The sequence below is a fragment of the Chlorocebus sabaeus genome, chromosome 6, assembly GCF_047675955.1.
Source record: "Chlorocebus sabaeus isolate Y175 chromosome 6, mChlSab1.0.hap1, whole genome shotgun sequence".
Classification (NCBI taxonomy): domain Eukaryota; kingdom Metazoa; phylum Chordata; class Mammalia; order Primates; family Cercopithecidae; genus Chlorocebus; species Chlorocebus sabaeus.
The window spans coordinates 16,618,335-16,638,300 of NC_132909.1; the positions used below are offsets into that span (position 1 = coordinate 16,618,335).

The following is a 19,966-nucleotide window of genomic DNA, read 5'->3' on the forward strand; positions in this document are numbered from 1 at the left end:
ACCCCAATACATAGGTCTCAATATTGACTGATACTCTCTCCACCTACTAGTATCACTTTTAATCATCTGGAACCCGCCTACCACGGCTCAAGTCACAATTGAAGCTCAGCCAACCGAGGTTTCTGAGGGGAAGGATGTTCTTCTACTTGTCCACAATTTGCCCCAGAATCCTACTGGCTACAGCTGGTACAAAGGGCAAATAACAGACATCCACCATTATATTACATCATATGTAATAGACACTGAAATTATTATATTTGGGCCTGCATACAGTGGACGAGAAACAGTATTTTCCAATGCATCCCTGCTGATCCAGAATGTCACCCAGAAGGACACAGGATCCTACACCATACAAATCATACAGCGAGGTGATACCACTAAAGGAGTAACTGGACATTTCATCTTATACCGTGAGTGATTCCACATGATCCCTTGGTGTTGGGGGGTGGGGGTCACTTCTACTTTGCACACACAGGATTGTCAGGCCTACACTGCGCCTGTGTCCCTCTCTGCATTATGTCCCATGTTGGGGTTTCAGCATTTAGTGCAGGACACACACAGAGGAGACAAACTTCAACAGATCAGAATTCCTTTCCTGCCTCCAGACCCTGCAGACACTTGCTGCACAGGAAGGACAGTCTTATGGGAGGTGGGGGGTTGCTCAGCAGGAGGAGATCAGCCTCAGCCAAGCACCTCATGCCCTCTTCATAAACTTGATCCTGAGAAAGACCCTGGAGAACTGAGTAGCGCTTTGTCTAAGAGGCCCCCTGACAAACTCTCAGAGAAGCTCAGCCCTAGAGGCCTCAACCCCAGACCCCTGTCCCTAAATCCTTACTCCAGATAAAGCTGAGGAGCCGGTGCCAGGGCTGGGTTGTGGCAGGGCTTACTGGGACCAAGGATTTACCAGCTCTCTGAGGACTGTGTCTCCTGGAGCTGCTCACCAGCCAGGGCTCAGCCCTCACAGCCTCATCTGGGCAAGGACAGAGCTTTCTTCACCTGACACTCAGAGTGGAGAGGACAGAAAGACAAGCTTTGTAGGCCATCAGCTAACTGTCTTGCGAGGCTTAGGACATTCCATAGAAAGTCTAATATCTCCAGATGCAGAAACAGAAGAGAGAAAATGTACCTGGCAGCAGCTTGTCCACAGGGATCTGACCTAAAGGTGCCCTCTCATGAAAGTGAATAATAATAAATGCTGTTTGTGTGAACACCTCCACTGTGCCAAGCATTAGGTCAGGTGACTGTGAAGAATTTACAATTTATTCACAGATAGCATGAAAAGCCACAGTCCATTCGCCATTTAGCTTATTTGACTGAGAGAAACCTGAGGCACAGGAAGGCACAGTCACTGAACCAGAGTCACACAAACACAAAAGGCAGATCGGGGTCACATGAGGTCTGTCTGCAGCCACAGGCCCATCCTCTCCTCCACGAGAAGTGAGGAATTATTGGGTTCGAAGGACACATAGTCATTTATTGGCTCAAATCCTCTCTTCTTAGGCATCCAAACCTCAGAGGAGTGAGAGCAAATGGTCAGCTGATTAGTCTGCACTCCAGAACTAAATCACCTGCCTCAACTGTCAGAGTCAGTGCAAAAAATGTCCAGGCCTCCCCCTCAGATCTTAACCCCTATCACTGAACCTGAAATCCTGTGTTTCTCAAAGTGTCCATGTCACTGGCATGACAGGATAAAAGAGAGGACCTAGTTTTCCTTCCCCACTCACACCCTGCACCAGCACAGGCCCAGTGAGAGACACACACTCAGGAGCTCTCACATAACAAATGAAGGAATTGAATGAAGAAATGAATGATCCATAACCTCTTTAGAGACTGGATCATGGATGCAGAATCCTAGGAAGTTCTAGTCACACCTGTCCCTTGTCCTTCAGATGCTGACAAGCATGTTTCATCCCCCCACTATCTCTTGCCCCTAATGCCACCCCACCTAATATAACTCTGAAGCTCTTTGGCCACTGGAGGGTTTTCAGGGCTCCCTCGTCCTGGACTGTTGAACTGGGGCACCTGGTCCCTGGGGTCTCCACAGTCACTGTAGGCCCCACTGTTCACTGCCGTGCTCTCTCTGCCTCTCTCTGCCTCTTGTGTCCCTCATCTTCCTCCCACTTCATTCTAACTGGCAAACCCTGTCCTGCTCAGCTTCTTCCTCCACTCCTTGGCTTTCCCCAGACACTCCTTCAAACTACGCTGACTGTTCTGTTCCCTTCCTGCTAACACTGTGGCCTGGCCCAGCTCCCAGGAAATAGGAAAGGCAAGAAATCACCTGCAGTTTCCGCTCCTGCCATGCTTCATCTCGAGCCAATGTCCCCAGGTCACTAAGAGAAAGAGCTTCCACTGTATCCCCATCCAGGGCTCTGTCCCTTTGTGAGGCTGTTCTGTGGACAAGACCGTGGGACAGGGATAGACAACTCCTCTATCCACTCTTATAATTCCCAGACAAGTTCTTCTGGCCTCCTGCACAAATAAAACCAATTTATCCAGATGGTGATTTGGAGTAAAGAAAGATTTTAATGAGTCCAAGTCTGCCAAACAGGAGAACGGAGGTTTATTATTATTCAAATCAGCCTCCCTAGTGGATTAGGGGTTAGAGATTTTCGAGGATAGTTTCAGGGGCACAGGATTAAAAAATGGCTACTGCTGACAGTTTGGGGATGGAATCATGCGGGCTGAGGGAAATGATCTGTTTCTTTTTTTTTATTATTGCTAAAAATTATTTAATGTCCAGACAATAAAATACCTAGGAAGCTTTAAAATGACATTATTAAAGAATGTGCACTTCATAAAAACAGATTTATAATGCATTTTATTATTATTATTATTATACTTTAAGTTCTAGGGTACATGTGCATAACGTGCAGATTTGTTACATATGTATACTTGTGCCAAGTTGGTGTGCTGCACCCATCAACTCGTCAGCACCCATCAACTTGTCATTTACATCAGGTATAACTCCCAATGCCATCCCTCTCCCCTTCCCCCTCCCCATGATAGGCCCCGGTGTGTGATGTTCCCCTTCCCGAGTCCATGTGATCTCATTGTTCAATTCCCACCTGTGAGTGAGAACATGCGGTGTTTGGTTTTCTGTTCTTGCCATAGTTTGCTGAGAATGATAGTTTCCAGCTGCATCCATGTCTCTACAAAGGACACAAGTTCATCCTTTTTTATGGCTGCATAGTATTCCATGGTGTATATGTGCCACATTTTCTTAATCCAATCTGTCACTGATGGACATTTGGGTTGATTCCAAGTCTTTGCTATTGTGAATAGTGCCGCAATAAACATACGTGTGCATGTGTCTTTATAGCAGCATGATTTATAATCCTTTCAGCATATACCCAGTAATGGGATGGCTGGGTAAAAAGGTAATTCTAGTACTAGATCCTTGAGGAATCGCCATACTGTTTTCCATAATGGTTGAACTAGTTTACAATCCCACCAACAGTGTAAAAGTGTTCCTATTTCTCCACATCCTCTCCAGCACCTGTTGTTTCCTGACTTTTTAATGATTGCCATTCTAACTGGTGTGAGATGGTATCTCATTGTGGTTTTGATTTGCATTTCTCTGATGGCCAGTGATGATGAGCATTTTTTCATGTGTCTGTTGGCTGTATGCATGTCTTCTTTTGAGAAATGTCTGTTCATATCCTTTGCCCACTTTTTGATGGGGTGTTTGTGTTTTTCATCTACAGCCATCTGATCTTTGACAAACCTGACAAAAACAAGAAATGGGGAAAGGATTCCCTATTTAATAAATGGTGCTGGGAAAATTGGCTAGCCAGAAGTAGAAAGCTGAAACTGGATCCTTTCCTTACTCCTTATATGAAAATTAATTCAAGATGGATTAGAGACTTAAATGTTAGACCTAATACCATAAAAACCCTAGAAGAAAACCTAGGTAATACCATTCAGGACGTAGGCATGGGCAAGGACTTCATGTCTAAAACACTAAAAGCAACAGCAACAAAATCCAAAATTGACAATTGGGATCTAATTAAACTAAAGAGCTTCTGCACAGCAAAAGAAACTACCATCAGAGTGAACAGACAACCTACAGAATGGGAGAAAATTTTTGCAATCTACTCATCTGACAAAGGGCTAATATCCAGAACCTACAAAGAACTCAAACATATTTACAAGAAATGATCTGTTTCTGCTTGAATCTGCCTCTAGGTGGGGACCACGTGACCGGCTGTGGTATTAGTCATGGGTATGGATGAGGTCAGCGGGTTGCCAGAATGCAAAGAATGAGAAACATCTCAAAAGACCAAACTCAGGTTCTACAATAGTGATGTTATTTATAGGAGTAATTAGTTACAAATTTTGAAAACTCTGGCCAAATGACATTTGAGCAGTAAGGGATCATGAAAAACTGTGCCTACATTTTAGCAGAATTCACTTCCCTCCTATAATCTTACTCTCATGGTCTTTCACCAGTTTTACAAAGGCAATCCCTTGGCAAAATAAGGGTATTAGTGTTATGGAGGAACTATTATCATTCTTGCTTCAAAGTTAAACCATAAACTAAATTCCTCCCATGGTTAGCCTGGCCTATGTCCAGGAATGAGTGAGGACAGCCAGCCTGAGACTGGATGCCACATGTATTCAGCCATGCTAGTTTGCTGTCACTGTTGTAAACTTTGCACTGACTCACCAGGGTGTCAGTTGTTGGACAGGCCTGCGGTGCCCAAAGCCCGTGGGCTAATTTCACCCATTTCACTCGTGACTCCATCCTCAACCTACTATGGAGTTCACATTCTCCAGTCATTTCCTAGAGATTTCTGGTTTCCTTTCAGGCATATAACATGCCAGAAATTTGTCACTTGGTTCTAAAAGTAAGTAAAAAGCTGACCAAACTCAAAAGTCAACAACTCGTTAAAATCTCTAGAGGAAAACCTAGGTAGTACCATTCAGGACATCGGCATGGGCAAAGACTTCATGTCTAAAACACCAAAAGCAACAGCAGCAAAAGCCAAAATTGACAAATGGGATCTCATTAAACTAAAGAGCTTCTGCACAGCAAAAGAAACTACCATCAGAGTGAACAGGCAACCTACAGAATGGGAGAAAATTTTTGCAATCTACTCATCTGACAAAGGGCTAATATCCAGAACCTACAAAGAACTCAAACAAATTTACAAGAAAAAAACAAACAACCCCATCAAAAAGTGGGCAAAGGATATGAACAGACATTTCTCAAAAGAAGACATTCATACAGCCAACAGACACATGAAAAAATGCTCATCATCACTGGCCATCAGAGAAATGCAAATCAAAACCACAATGAGATACCATCTCACACCAGTTAGAATGGCAATCATTCAAAAGTCAGGAAACAACAGGTGCTGGAGAGGATGTGGAGAAATAGGAACACTTTTACACTGTTGGTGGGATTGTAAACTAGTTCAACCATTATGGAAAACAGTATGGCGATTCCTCAAGGATCTAGAACTAGAGGTACCATATGACCCAGCCATCCCATTACTGGGTATATACCCAAAGGATTATAAATTATGCTGCTATAAAGACACATGCACACGTATGTTTATTGCGGCACTATTCACAATAGCAAAGACTTGGAATCAACCCAAATGTCCATCAGTGACAGATTGGATTAAGAAAATGTGGCACATATACACCATGGAATACTATGCAGCCATAAAAAAGGATGAGTTTGTGTCCTTTGTAGGGACATGGATGCAGCTGGAAACCATCATTCTTAGCAAACTATCACAAGAACAGAAAACCAAACACCGCATGTTCTCACTCATAGGCGGGAACTGAACAATGAGAACACTTGGACTCGGGAAGGGGAACATCACACACCGGGGCCTATCATGGGGAGGGGGGAGGGGGGAGGGATTGCATTGGGAGTTATACCTGATGTAAATGACGAGTTGATGGGTGCAGCACACCAACATGGCACAAGTATACATATGTAGCAAACCTGCACGTTGCGCACATGTACCCTACAACTTAAAGTTTAATAATAATAAATAAATTAAAAAAAAAAAATCTCTAAGTGATGGCCGGGCACAGTGGCTCATGACAGTAATCCCAGCACTTTGGGAGGCCGAGGCGGGCGGATCATGAGATCAGGAGATCAAGACCATCCTGTCTAACACTGTGAAACCCTGTCTCTACTAAAAATACAAAAAATTAGCCAGGCGTGGTGGCGGGCGAATGTATCTCAGCTACTCGGGAGGATGAGGCAGGAGAATGGGGTGAACCACGGAGGGGGAGCTTACAGTGAGCCAAGATCGTGCCAGTGCACTCCAGCCTCAGCAACAGAGCGAGACTCCGTCTCAGAAAAAAAAAAAAAAAAAGGCTGTTAGAGAAATGAAGAATGCTTTTGATGCTTACTGGTAGACTGCACACAGCTCAGGAAGGAATCTCTAGCTTGAGGATGTGTCAATAGAAACTTCCAAAACTGTAACAGGAAAGTTCAAAAAGAGTGGGGGGAAAAAAAGTGGAACAACATATTCAACTTCATATTTAATATTTTGTATTGACAATAGCAATTTTTCAATTTGTAGTTGTGGGACAACTACCAAGGCTGTAACTACCAAGGCACGTAATGGGAATACTGGTGGTTTCGGGGACCTCTTGGAGGTAGCCAGGTGGCTGCTACCTGATGGTTTTATTGCCTGTGCTACAAACCATTGTTTCATCATTATGATGCCATTTTCATAAGTTGGGGTTCTTCGTGTGGGGGACACATGAGCCACTGGCTTCTCACTTAGACTCTTCCTAATTCACACAATCTTAAACTCTAGTTGTATTTCCTGAGGTTAACAGAAAATGAAGAAAGCATTTCAAATACCTGTTTTGGGCTCCTCCAAATTTTTCCTAACTCTGCACAGAAATTAGAAACAGGGAATTCTTTCCATATTTACTAACACAACACACATCACTTCTTTTAATTCAGCATCATTCCTCCTTTTATGTAATTGACACACTGACCAGTTCTGCCCTTTTAACGGGACTCTCTCTACTTAAGGAGTTGCTAATTTCAAATCACCTTTGATATCTTTCTTTGAGCATAATGTGATCCTGCAGGAATTCACAGCACACCTAAAACTTAATTTGTAATCAGGAGAAATACTACTACCAGCAATTGATCTTAGATGTTTGGACCATCAGTAAAATTTTCACTTCTGACAACATTTGATGTTTCCTCCAAATTTTGCTATTGTTGTTGTTACTGGAGTCAGAATATAGCATGAGGTCTAAATTCCTGACAACTTTTTATGGGAAAATTACAGTATTACAAATTGAGCATCCCAAATCCAGAAATCCAAAATCTAAAATGCTCCAAAATCCAACACTTCTGAAAACTGATGTAATGCTAAAAAGAAGTGCTCACTGGAGCATTTTGGATTTTAAATTTTTCAGATTTGGGATGCTAAACCAGTACATCTACTGCAAATATTCCACAATTGAAAAGAAGTTAGAAATCCAAAACACTTGGTTTTAAGCTTTCTGCATAAGGAACACTTTATCTGTATGAACTATAGGCATGAAGCTGCACAGGAAATCTCTAGGTCCTCCTCATCCTGCATAACTGAAACTGCACACTCACAGATCAATGCCCTATTTCCCAGACCCCAGCACCTGGAAACTACTGTTCTACTCTCTGATTCACTCTGGAATCCACTGAGATGAGGTACATAGAGTAGTCAAACTCATAGAATCAGAGAGTAGAATGTCTAATGAGAGAAAGTATCTGCAACACTTCTTCCCAAATATTGGTCTATATCCACCAAACACGTACGGACCATGAGGGCCAGACTTCTGTCATCAGTTCATGTTCGGCCTTTCCACCTGTCAGTTCTGCATTTGCAAACTTCCCCATGTATTTCTAGAAAGATCCACATAGTCCTCACCTGCCCTCTATAGGGAGAAGGGAACATCATGGACAGTGAACAGGGAACATGGTCTTGTTCCAAAGCTATCAGAGCTTGCATGTCCCCTTCACTCTTTGTACATCATTCCTTGGACTCTGCTCTATCTTTAGTAGTCACTGGCTCAAGTCACTTACTATGAGACAGCTGGGAAAGTGCCACAACTTGTAGCTCCACTCCCTGATGACTGAACTGACCTCCAAGCTTGACTCTGGTCTCCCCTGTGTTATTTCTGCTGAAGTACGCAGTCCCAGGCCAGGCTTCCCAGTACCCAAAGGGTTTAAGGACATTGGGAAGTTCCATCATCCATCTCTAGGCTATCCTTGGAAGGGGAAGCTGAAGAGAAAACATACCCTAGGAGGCAAAGTAAGACTGAAACTAAAAAGATTCCAGAACTACATGCTCCAGGTGAGGACCACAGGGTGGGCCAGGCAGGCAGTTGGAGAGGGAGAGACTCAGAGAGGCACCAGGGACTGTGAGTGCTGGTCCCATGTTTTTCCATGACCCAATGCTGCTGCTCAATTCACATTTGGGGAAGTCTGTGCTTCTCCCACATACAGAAGGCAGCCTCACAATCTCTGAGCCCTCAGATTGCCATGCATCTGTCTTGTAACACATATACCTGCCATGGACTTTTAGGGACATGGGTGTGCTGAGAGGTAGGAAATGCCAACTCTGATTGAAAAATGTCTTAGGAGGAATCAAACGTGCCACACAGTGCAATCTTCTCTCTGTTTTCTCCACAGTGGAGACTCCCAAGCCCTCCATCTCCAGCAGTAATTTAAACCCCAGGGAGGCCACGGAGACTGTGGTCTTATCCTGTGATCCTGACACTCCGAATGCAAGCTACCTGTGGTGGATAAATGGTCAGAGCCTCCCTATCAGTCCCAGGTTGCAGCTGTCCAAAAACAACAGGACCCTCATTCTATTTGGTGTCACACAGTATACTGCAGGACCCTATGAATGTGAAATGAAGAGCCCAGTGAGTTCCAGCCGCAGTGACCCAGTCATCCTGAATCCCATCTGTGAGTATCTTCTGTTCCTCTGTGAGCCAGGCTGCCATCTCAAATACATATGACCAGAGGCCAGGTCTCCCTGTCCCTCTCAGGGGCAAGTACAAAGACCTTTACCCCTGCACATCAAAGCTGGCCATGACTACAAAGAATAGGCTTCAGCTTGATCAACAATGGGAGAGAAGAGGCTGCTCCTGTCACAGGAGACTCAGGGTCCACAGCTTATGATGGGAGAAACAGGTGAATGTCTCAGGCTCCAGAACAGTGAACACAGCAGGGATTTGGCTGGGACTTCAGTGTTGTGACTAGGCTCACAGGGTCACTGTGGCCTTTCCACAGACCAGGATTTTCCCTTCCCTCTGACAACATCAGCTGTGACTTTATTCTCTTTGCTCCAGATGGCCTAGATACCCCCACCATTTCTTCTTCATACACCTATTACCATCCAGGGGAAGTCCCCAAGCTATCCTGCCTCACAGACTCTCACCTACTGCCAGAGCTTTCTTGGCTGATTGATGGGAAGTTCCAGTAATCCAGATAAAGAACAAAGTGTTCTTTATCCCCCAAATCACTAAAACATATGGAGGGGTCTATGTCTGTTTCATGCATAACTCAGCCACTGGTGGAACAAATCTCATAATCCAGAGGATCATATTCCCTGGTAAGTGGATCCCTGGAGCATTGCCAATACGTTTTCCAGTGAAGTCTCTCCAGCTATCAGGGAAGAGCCACCTGCCCTCTGCAAAAGGAGGGGGAAAATCAAAAACCCAGGACAGGGAATATGTCTCTGCTCCAAAACCACCAGCTTTTGCCTGTCGCCTTCACTCCTTCTACATCATTCTTTAGACTATAAAGTAACAATGAACAATCTGAAAGGAAATTAAGAAAAGAATTTCCAATCACATTAACATCAAAAGGAATAAAATATTTTGGAATAAGTTTAACCAAAAAGGTCTAAGGGTTATATCATGAAAACTACAAAACATTACTGAAAGAAATTAAAGACGACATCATTATATGGAAAGAAAATTCACTTTCACGGATTGGAAGAATCAATATTGTTAGGAAGACAATATTACTCAAAGTGAGCTGCAGATTCAACACAACCCCTACCAGAATCCCAGTAACATTTTTTGCAGAATTACAAAAATCTGTCCTAAATCTGACCTGACAGGCTCTTATTGATGACTGCTACAACAGAGACACTGAGGAAAAGATGCAACCATGAAAAGGTGGAAAGTGTTGATGACATAGAAAATAGCAGTCATTATTTCTCACATCCCAAAACCTTCAAAAATATACAAGTGCAGCATGGCCAGTATGGAATTGACCAAAAACTAGTCACCAAGCTAGAAACATGGTGAGAGAGAGAAAAAGGAAAAGAACGTATTTGGCCTACCACCTCCCACTTTTGCGTACTAATCTGATGCTGAAAAGAAATGCTCACTGGAGCATTATAGATTTGGAATCTTTCAGATTTGGGACGTTAAACCAGTAAGTATGTGACAAATATTTCAGAATCAAAAAATGTCAGAAATCCAAAACACTTTTTGTCCTAAGTCTTATGCATAAGAAATACTCAATCTGTGTGAACTGTAGGCATCAAGCTGTATATAATATCTTGCATAACTGAAACTGCACACCCATGAACAACTTCTGATTATCCCCACTCCCAGCTCCTGGCAACCAGCAGTCTCTTCTCAGATTCACTCTGGAATCCACTTCCATGAGGTCCCTAGAGTAGTCAAACCCATGGAATCGGAGAGTAGAGTGTAAAATAGAAGAAAATATTTCCAAAACTTCTCCCAAAATTTGTCTCATTTCCATCAAACATACCTGGTCCAACGAGGACCAGATTTCTAGCAGTTCATTCCCACCCTTTCCACCAGTCAGTTCTGCATTTGCAAATATCCACATGTATTTCTGGAAGGATCCACATAGTCCTCACCTGCCCTCTGCAGAAGGAGAGGAAACTTAAAGATTCCAGAACATGGAATATGGTTCTGCTCCCAAGCCACCAGCTCTTTCCTGTCCCCTTCACTCTTTCTAGATCATTCCTTGCACTCTGCTCTATCTTTGGAGGTCACTGGCTCAAGTAAGTCATCATGAAACACCTGCAGAAAACTGCCCCACCTTGTGCCTACACTGCCTGAGGACTGAACTGACCTCCAGGCTTGATTCTGGTCTCCCCTGTCTTATTTCTGCTGAAACATCCAGTCCCAGGCCAGGCTGCTCAGTATCTTCAGGGTTTCAGGACAATGGGAAGTCCCATTATTACTCATCTCTAGAATGTCCTTGGAAATGGAAGCTGCAGAGAAATCACATCTAGGGGGACAAAGTAGGATGGAATTTGGAAGGGGCACAGCAGTTGCACATTCCAGGTAAGGAACCCAAGGTGACCCAGCCAGTCAGTACCAGGGGCTGTGACTCCCACTGATGTGTCTGTTCATGACCCAACACTGCTGCTCAATTCACACTTGAGAAAGTCTGTGTTTCCCTAAGACAGAGCAGGTGGCCTCACAGTCTTTGAGCCCTTAGATCACCATGCATCTGTCTTGTGACACATGCACCAGTTATTGGCTTTCAAGGACTCAGGTGGGCTGAAAGGTGGGAGATGCCAACTCTGATTGAAGGATGCCTGTGGAGGAATCAAAGGTGCCACACGGGACAAACTTCTCTCTGTTAACACACAGCGGAGCTGCCCAAGCCCTACATCACCAGCAACAACGTCAACCCCATGGAGAATGAGAATGTTGTAGCCTTAACCTGTGAACCTAAGACTCAGGGCTACACCTACTTGTGGAGGGTAAATGGTCAGAGCCTCCCGGTCAGTCCCAGGCTAAAGCAACCTGGTAAAAACAGGATCCTCATTCTACCCAATGTCACAAGGAATGACACAGGACCCTATGAATGTGAAATACGGGACCAAGTTGGTAGCATCCCCAGTGACCCAATCACCCTGGATGTCCTTTGTATCTTTGGTTCCTCTGTGGGCCAGGCCACCAGCTAAAATCCAAATGACCAGAGGCCAGGCATCTTAGTCTCTCTCAGGTCCAAGTACAGACACTTTTATTTCTGGACACCAGGGCTGGTCATGGTGTCCCTGCCCTGGGAAAACCTGAGTAGGCACAGCCTTCACCAAGAATATAAAGGGAGAAATTCTCTTGTCACGGGAGACTTGGGGTCTACAGGCTGTGATGGGAGAAACAGGCGAATACCTCAGGTCTCGGCTCAGTGAACACAGAAGGGGTTTGGCTGGGTGTTGAGGGTGTGTCTTGACTCAGAGGGACACTGTGTCCCTTTAAGAGACCAGGAGCATCCCCTTCCCTCAGACGACATCACCTGTGGCTTTATTCTCTTTTCTCTAGATGGTCCACACGTCCCCAGCATTTTGTCTCCATTCACCTATTACCATACAGGAGAAAACCTCTACTTGACCTGCTTCGCGGACTCTAACCCACCAGCAGAGTATTCTTGGACGATTAATGGGAAGTTTCTGCAATCAGGACAAGAGCTCTCAATCCCTAAAGTTACTGAAAAACATAGCGGGCTCTATGGTTGCTCTGCTCGTAACTCAGTCACTGACAGCGAACGTTCCATATTCAAGAGGATCAAAGTCTCTCGTAAGTGGATCCCTGCATCATTGGCAATAGGGTTTTAGGTGGAGTCTATCAGGATTTCAGAGAAGAGTCAGGAAAACATTTTTATTCCCAGCCTGTGTCCCATGGGCAGAAGAAAATCCTAAATTCTCCTCCTGAACCCTCCCAATTTGTCTCTACAGACACTCTTCTCCTTGTTTCTCTGTTTTCTCATGGCTGACTTTGTGTCCAGCCTGAGAAAGGTAGGGAGGGGGCTTTGTCAGCCCTGAGCCCTATGTGGTGGAAGAGACTTCACAGAGGGACAAGAGGAGACCCCTCAAGGTCAAGTTGCTTCTCACTGTCACCAACACATCCCTTTCTACGTGGTTTTTGTTGTCTTTTACCTACTCCATGAGCTACAAGGAACATCTGAGGTTTTGAAACAAGCCCATATTTTTCTCCCAAATGAGAGGAGGAAGCCCCGTGGATGAGAGAGGAGCAGCTCAGTCCGCTCCCTGATCTGCTCCGGGCTTCTCCGGTGACTGGCGCTGCCTGACTCCACCTGGGGTGGGACCAGCATGTGTGGAGAAAGATCCCTGGTGGCCTGTCCTGAATTTGGCTAAATCGAGCTGCCAGTTGAAGTGAAGCCTAGGCTACAGGGAAATAAGAAGAGAGGGAACCTCGGGGCAGACTCTTGAGCTGTGTCCTGGCTCTGAAGTCACCAGCTGTATGAGGTTGTGGGCACTGCACGTGGGACACAGCACAGAGGAGAGTGAGTGATGCATACTTGAAGAAATAGGGAGATTCACCTCTAGGGCTCTGGATGGCAGGAAACGGGCAATGCCAAAAAGTGTGTATTTATAGTGTGTAAGACTACCAGGACACTTTTTATATATCTAATATAAGGGTTATCAATAACTATTTCTAAGTGTACAATTTAGTGTTGTGTAACCATCACACTATCCATTTCCAGAACTTTTTCCTTTTACCATATTAAATCTCTGTACCCAATAAACAGTAACTCTCACTTCTTATGCCCCTAACCCTTAGCACCCACCATTCTACTTTCTGTCTCTATGTAACTGGCTATTCTATCTTTTATAAATGGAATTATGTAATAGTCATCCTTTTGTGTCTGACTAATTTCGGTTAGCATAATGTCTTCAACGTTCATCCATTTTGCACGATGTATTGAAATTTTATTCCTTTTTAAGGTTGAATAACATTTCGATGTATACATATACCTCATTTGCCTACCCACTTATCTTTCAATGGACTTTTCCATTGTTTCCATTTTTGGGCTATTGTGAGTAATGCTTCTCTGAACATCAATGTGCAAATATTTGTTAAAATTTCTTTCAATTCTATAGGCAGTATGTCCAGAAGTGGAATTGCTGGATCAAATGGTAATTTATTGTTTAATTTTTTGAGAAACAGCCACACCACTTTTTACAGTGGCTGTAATATTTCCCATTCTCATCAGCAATGCACTAGAGCTCCAATTTTTCCATCTATTTGAAAACACTTGTTGTTTTGTGTTGCTGTCGTTGTTGTTGTTTATCAAAGCCATCAAAGTGTGTGAGGGGGTGTAACATTATGGTTTTGATTTGCATATCTCTAAGTATTTGTGACGCTGAGGAGCTTTGCATGGGCTAATTGAATATTTGCATATCTTCCTTGGAGAAAACTCTATTTTAATCCTTGGTTCATTTTTTAATTGGGTTTTGAATGTTTGCTAGTTTTTCATGTATTCTGGAAACTAATTTCTTATCACACTTATAATTTGCAAATATTTTTCTCATTTCATGGGTGCATTTTTACTTTCCTGATAATGTTCTTTGGTATATAAAAGGTTTTGATTTTTATGAAGTCCAATTTATCCATTTTATTTGTTGCCTATTCTTTTGTTGTTACAACCAAGGAATCATTGTGAAATCCAATATCATGAAGGTTTTCTTCTATCTTTTCTTCTAAGAGTTGTATAGTTTTTGCTCTTACATTTAGATCTTTGATCTATTGTGGGTTAATTTTTGTATATGGTGTTAGGTAAAGGTTCCACTCATTCTTGCCCTTGGATATCCAGCTTTCCCAATATCATTTGGTGAGAACACTGTCCTTCCAACATTGAACGATCTTGACACACTCGATGAAAATCATTTGGCCATATATGCAAGTATTTCTTTCTGGGCTCTCTGTTCAATTTCATTAATTTCTATGTCCTCCTTTATGCCAGTACCACACTGTATTGGTTGCTGGGGCTTTGTAGTAAATGCTGAAATCCGGAAGTGTCAGTCCTCCAGGCTTCATTCTTCCTCTTCAAAGTTGTTTGTCTATTTAGGGTCATGCGTTTCAATATAAATTCCTAACAATATTGAGTCTTCCAATTTATGAAAACAAAATTTCTTTCAATTTATTGATGTCATCATTAAGCAATAAGTTATGGATTTCAGGTATAATCATTTTACCTCTTTGGTTAAACTTCTTCCTAAAATATTTTATTCTTTTTGATATTAATATGAGTTAAAACTTTTTCTTAATTTCCCTTCGGATTGTTCATGGTTAGAGTATTGAAATACGACTGATGTTTGAATGTTGATTTTGTATTGTGCAACATTACTGAATTCATTTATTAATTGTAGTAGGTTTGTTCCATCTTAGGATTTTCTACATATAAGTTCAAGTTATCTGCAAACAGAAATAATTTTACTCCTTTCTTCCAATTTGAATGTCTTTTTTAAAATTCTCGCCTAATTTTTCTGACTAGACCTTTCAATACTACATTGAATAGAAGTATCAAAAGCAGCATCCTTGTCTTGTTCCTGCTCATACAGGGAAAGCTTTCAGTCTTTCTCCGTTGCGAATGATGTTAGCATTGGGTTTCTCACATATTGCCTTTATGTTGAGGTGATTTCCTTCCATTCTTAGTTAGAATGTTTTTAGTGTGAAAAAAACATTGAATTTGATCAAATGCATATATTGATTCAATCTTATTACTGATTATAGTTCTATTCATATTTTTGTGTTTTCCTAGGAATTTGTCTATTTCATCTAAGTTATCCAATTTATTGGCAAACAATTATTTATAGTAATTTCATAATCATTTTATTAGAATTGATAGTAATCACTTCATTTTCTTTTTTCTTTTTCTTTTCTTTCTTTCTTTCTTTCTTTCTTTCTTTCTTTCTTTCATTCTTTTTTTAACAGAGAGACAGGCTCTCACTTTGTAGGCCAGCCCAGGCTGAAATACAGTGGTGTGATTATGGCTTACTGCAGCCTCAACCTCCTGGGCTCAAGCTATTCTCTTTCTTCAGCCTCCCAAGATACTAGGACTACAGATGCATGCCAATATGCCCAGCTAATTGTTTTTTAATTTTTTTTGTAGAGACTGGGTCTCCCCAGGTTACCTATGCTGGTCCAAACACCTGGCCTCAAGAAATCCTCCCATTGTGACCTCCCAAAGTGCTAGGATTAAAATATGACCCATCATACTCAGACTCCATTTTCATTTCTGATTTTAGTAATTTTAATCTTCTCTCTTTTTTTTCTTAGTCAGTCTATTTAATGGTCATCCATTTTGTTGATTTTAATTTGAAGAATCAACTTTTGGTTTCATTAATTTACTCTATTCTTTTTCCATTCTCCATTTTATTTTTATCCACTCTAATCCGTATTGTTTCCTTCATTCACTGTGCTTGGGTTTCGTTTGTTCTTCTCTCATATTCTGAAGTATGACAGAGTTTGCTTCATATCATTCTTTTAAAGGTTTCATGCAGTCAATGAAACAAGATGCCACACACAGGCGAACCAATGTCAGTTGCTATATTACTACCATCGTCATTAGCATTGAGGTCAAATAGTCCCAGAATCAAATCTCAGATCCACCTATTACTAGCCATATGACACCAGGAAAGCTTCTACACTACTCTAAGCTTCAGTCTTTTCAATGGCAAAATGGAAATAATATCTGCCTGACAGGCTTACTGTGTGAATTAAATGAAGTACAGGTAAACTATTTAGCACAGGGCCTGGCACATAGGACGTGCCCCTCAAGAGTACCTGTTTCCATATATATATAGAAAAAGAGGTAACACATAAAACTCTAGGACATGGTGACTGATTACTTGTGGGAGAGAAAGGAAAAAAGCTAAGTGCAAAGAACCAAGCCTGGCATGTTAGTTTTTACCAACTGAGATATATCCAGGATGGGATTAGACATATAAGATAATTTATCAGGGAAGACACCTCTGAGGGAATGTGGGGCAGGCATGAAGGTAGTATGGGAGAACTCACAGACCACTAAGCAAATCTGACTCCTGTGAAAAAGAAAGAGAATGAAGTTTTAGGTATCAATGCAGTTCTAAGAGAGTTTTTGCAAGGCTGATGGGTAGTCCTCCTACCAGTTTCCCATTAAAGTTAAACAGAGCCTCAGAGAACTACACTTACTTTCATGCCCTTGCTGGGAGCCTGCGGGAAGGAAGCTTTCTGTGTAAAGGATGTGGTGAATTTGAAATGCACTGACCTGGGCCTTCTGTCAATTTTGTCCCTGCCATGAAGACCTGACAGGGTCTCATTCATGGTTGCCACCACAGAGACACTGAGAAAAAGATGCAACCATGAAAAGGTGGAAAAGTGCAAAGTTCTAATGACATAGAAAATAGCAATCAGCCTTTCTCACATCTGAAAGCTTTCTGAAATATCTGAGTGTAGTTGAGAATTGACAGAGGACTGATCACCAACTTAGAAACACGGTGAGAGGGGATAAAACCTCCAAGAATATAACCATCTCCCATCAAATTTCCTACTGAAATAATGCATTCCTTGAATAAACAATTATAGAGTATCTCATGTTACATGCCTGTTCCTGAGGCTTCCCCCAGTAAAATAACATCACCGCCATTCGTTCTTTTATTTCGTTCCATGACAGCTCCTTTAAGAAGATCACAGCTATCCTGGAATATTCCAATATAGCAACCGTGATGTCATTTCTGTATTTCAGGAAGACTAACAGGTATGATGGCATTTTCTCTTGTTCTGTTTTCTGCAGGGCTGACTGCCATGCTTGGGAGAGGGAAAAGACTTATTTCCCTGTATCTGGGACTGGATCTCCTCCTTCCTCCACCAAACTCCTGCTTCTCAGCACTAATTCCTGCAGTTCCCTTTCTCCCTGGCCTTTATGCTCCCTCTACCCCAATGTCATTTAGACATAATTATCACCAGTCTCTGCTCATTAGTTTCTCAGATTCACATGAGAAACATAATTCCACATTATGAAACCCTCTTCATTATTTTTAACATCTCTCAATAGTGTAATTCTCTCCATTCCCATAAAGCTCAACCATTTCTCAAACTGTTGCTTGACTTCTTGTCTCCAGACTTTGAAACCTTCCTTGCATAGGACTGCCTCATTACCTTTCTAAAATCTAGTTAATTCACTTAATCAAGAATCCCTAAGGGTCTACTCTAGCCTATTTGGTAAGTTTACATTTCTTCTATTTACTAATCCTTCTCACTTCCTTTACCTCTACTTCCTAGTACAATTCCTCCATCCTAATTACAACGGTCTTCCTACATATCCCTGCCCCTTCACCCATATAGACAAAAAATTCTTAGTTCCAATGCTATGCCTAAAAACAGGGTGAACTCCCCTCCACCACCTGCACTACAGACTTAACCACTCCCTTCATCACAAGCAATCTCCGACCTCATGGAGAACAAAGACTTTAGGATTAGCCTGTGAACCTGAGACTCAGAACACAATGTATGTGTGGTGGAGACCTTTTCCTGATGACTAATTCACTTGTTCAGAAAAGATACAGAAATGAAGATGGCAAAGTCCCTACCCCAGGGGACATAAAGCCTAAGACAGAGAATGAGACCTGAAAGCAATCATGATACCAAAATAGAAAAAAAGTGAAGGCCACAAGAAATCAGAGAAATCTGATGGGAAATACAGCTACACATTGGAATCAATGGAAAATATTATTAAAAGTGGATGCTCAAACCCCATCCATGAGTTCCAGTTTAAAAGTCTGGAAAGCGACCCAAGCACTGGTAATTTTTAAGTCTTCCTTGATACTGCAAACATGTAACGAGGATGGAGAACTCCTGTTGTAATAGGTAGAACTTAAAACTAAATCAATGATTTTCAGCTAGAAGTACTTGTATTACCTAAGGACCTTTTTCAACATAAACAAGACTATACTTTTGTGGCCCTAATTATTAACGGGCTACACCAAGAACTCAATAATCCAGTTGGGAAACAGAGCTGAATGGAAAAGCCACCTTATTTGATATATTAAAATATATATAAAGTATTTTCAAATGAGTGATAAGTGATGCTAAACCTTCTCTAAATAATATTTATGGGAATGTTAATAATATGAGTATTCTAGGCTGGCATGGAGGCTCACACCTGTAATCCCAGCACTTTGCGAGGCCGAGGCTGGCAGATCATGAGGTCAGGAGATCGAGACCATCCTGGCTAACACGGTGAAACCCCGTCTCTTCTAAAAATACCAAAACAAACTTAACGGGGGGTGGTGGCAGTCACCTGTAGTTCCAGCTACTCCGGAGTCTGAGGCAGGATAATTGCATGAACCCAGGAGGCGGAGCTTGCAGTGAGCAGAGATCATGGCACTGAACTCCAGCCTGGGTGACAGAGCAAGACTCTATCTCAAAAAAAAAAAAAATGAATTTCAAAACAAATGAGTATTCTAAAAACTCTGTGAAATTTCTGGAAATCCAATATGTTATCAGTCATAGTATCATATGCCACAGAAGTAACTAGATTTCTATGTGAGTTCTGTCTTTACCATAATAAACCTAACAAAAATCTCTTTAGATTTCTAACCATAGTCATTTTAAATCTTTGTCATTCCCAGACAGTTGCTATGATTCTTCCTGGAAGTATTTATAATCAGCAATAGTCCAAATTTGCTTTTTCTTTGAGGTGATATATGGAAAACTCTCTGACAACGACTCTTGAACACAAGTTTCTGATAACTTCAATATCATAGCACTGGACTCTCTGAGAACTTTCAAACTTTTAATGAACAGGTTGATATCTTCCTGGAATTCAAGGCAAAGAAGAAAAAAAACTCAGTTTTATGGGACTAAGCAATACAAAGGATAAGGTTTTCATAATTTTTTATTTGAAAATGTGCTGATTCTTTGAATTTTTTTTTCCAGACTTATGAACTTTCTCTTTTAAGCTATTAATACTTTACAGTAATTTGGTAAACTACACTTTTGTAAACAAAAATGAAACATTTGCTTTTACTCCCAGTCTGAGTGCCTCAGAATTGGGAAACTATTCATGAGTATTCATATGCTTATGGTAATAAAGTTATTTGCACAAGTTCAGTAAGAATCTACTCTGTTTATAACAGGACACATTTGAAAACATTGGTTATGTTACCAAGGCTTTGACTGGGATGTTCTATTTGAGAATATACATAGA

General features: G+C 41.9%; 1 protein-coding gene and 1 long non-coding RNA gene across 3 annotated transcripts in view; one reads left to right on the forward strand and one right to left on the reverse strand.

The window, feature by feature from the left end:
• Nucleotides 1–19,966, reverse strand: part of LOC140711854 (uncharacterized) — a 591,910-nt gene that overhangs the window by 186,064 nt on the left and 385,880 nt on the right. The gene's annotated exons all lie outside the window — the stretch shown is intronic.
• Nucleotides 38–19,866, forward strand: LOC103247697 (pregnancy-specific beta-1-glycoprotein 2-like; the record flags this gene model as incomplete). The annotated part of the gene is made up of 4 exons (XM_073017206.1): nt 38–410; nt 8,663–8,941; nt 12,298–12,552; nt 17,432–19,866. Coding segments are annotated over 4 exons (951 nt in total), but the record flags the coding sequence as incomplete, so codon positions are not given.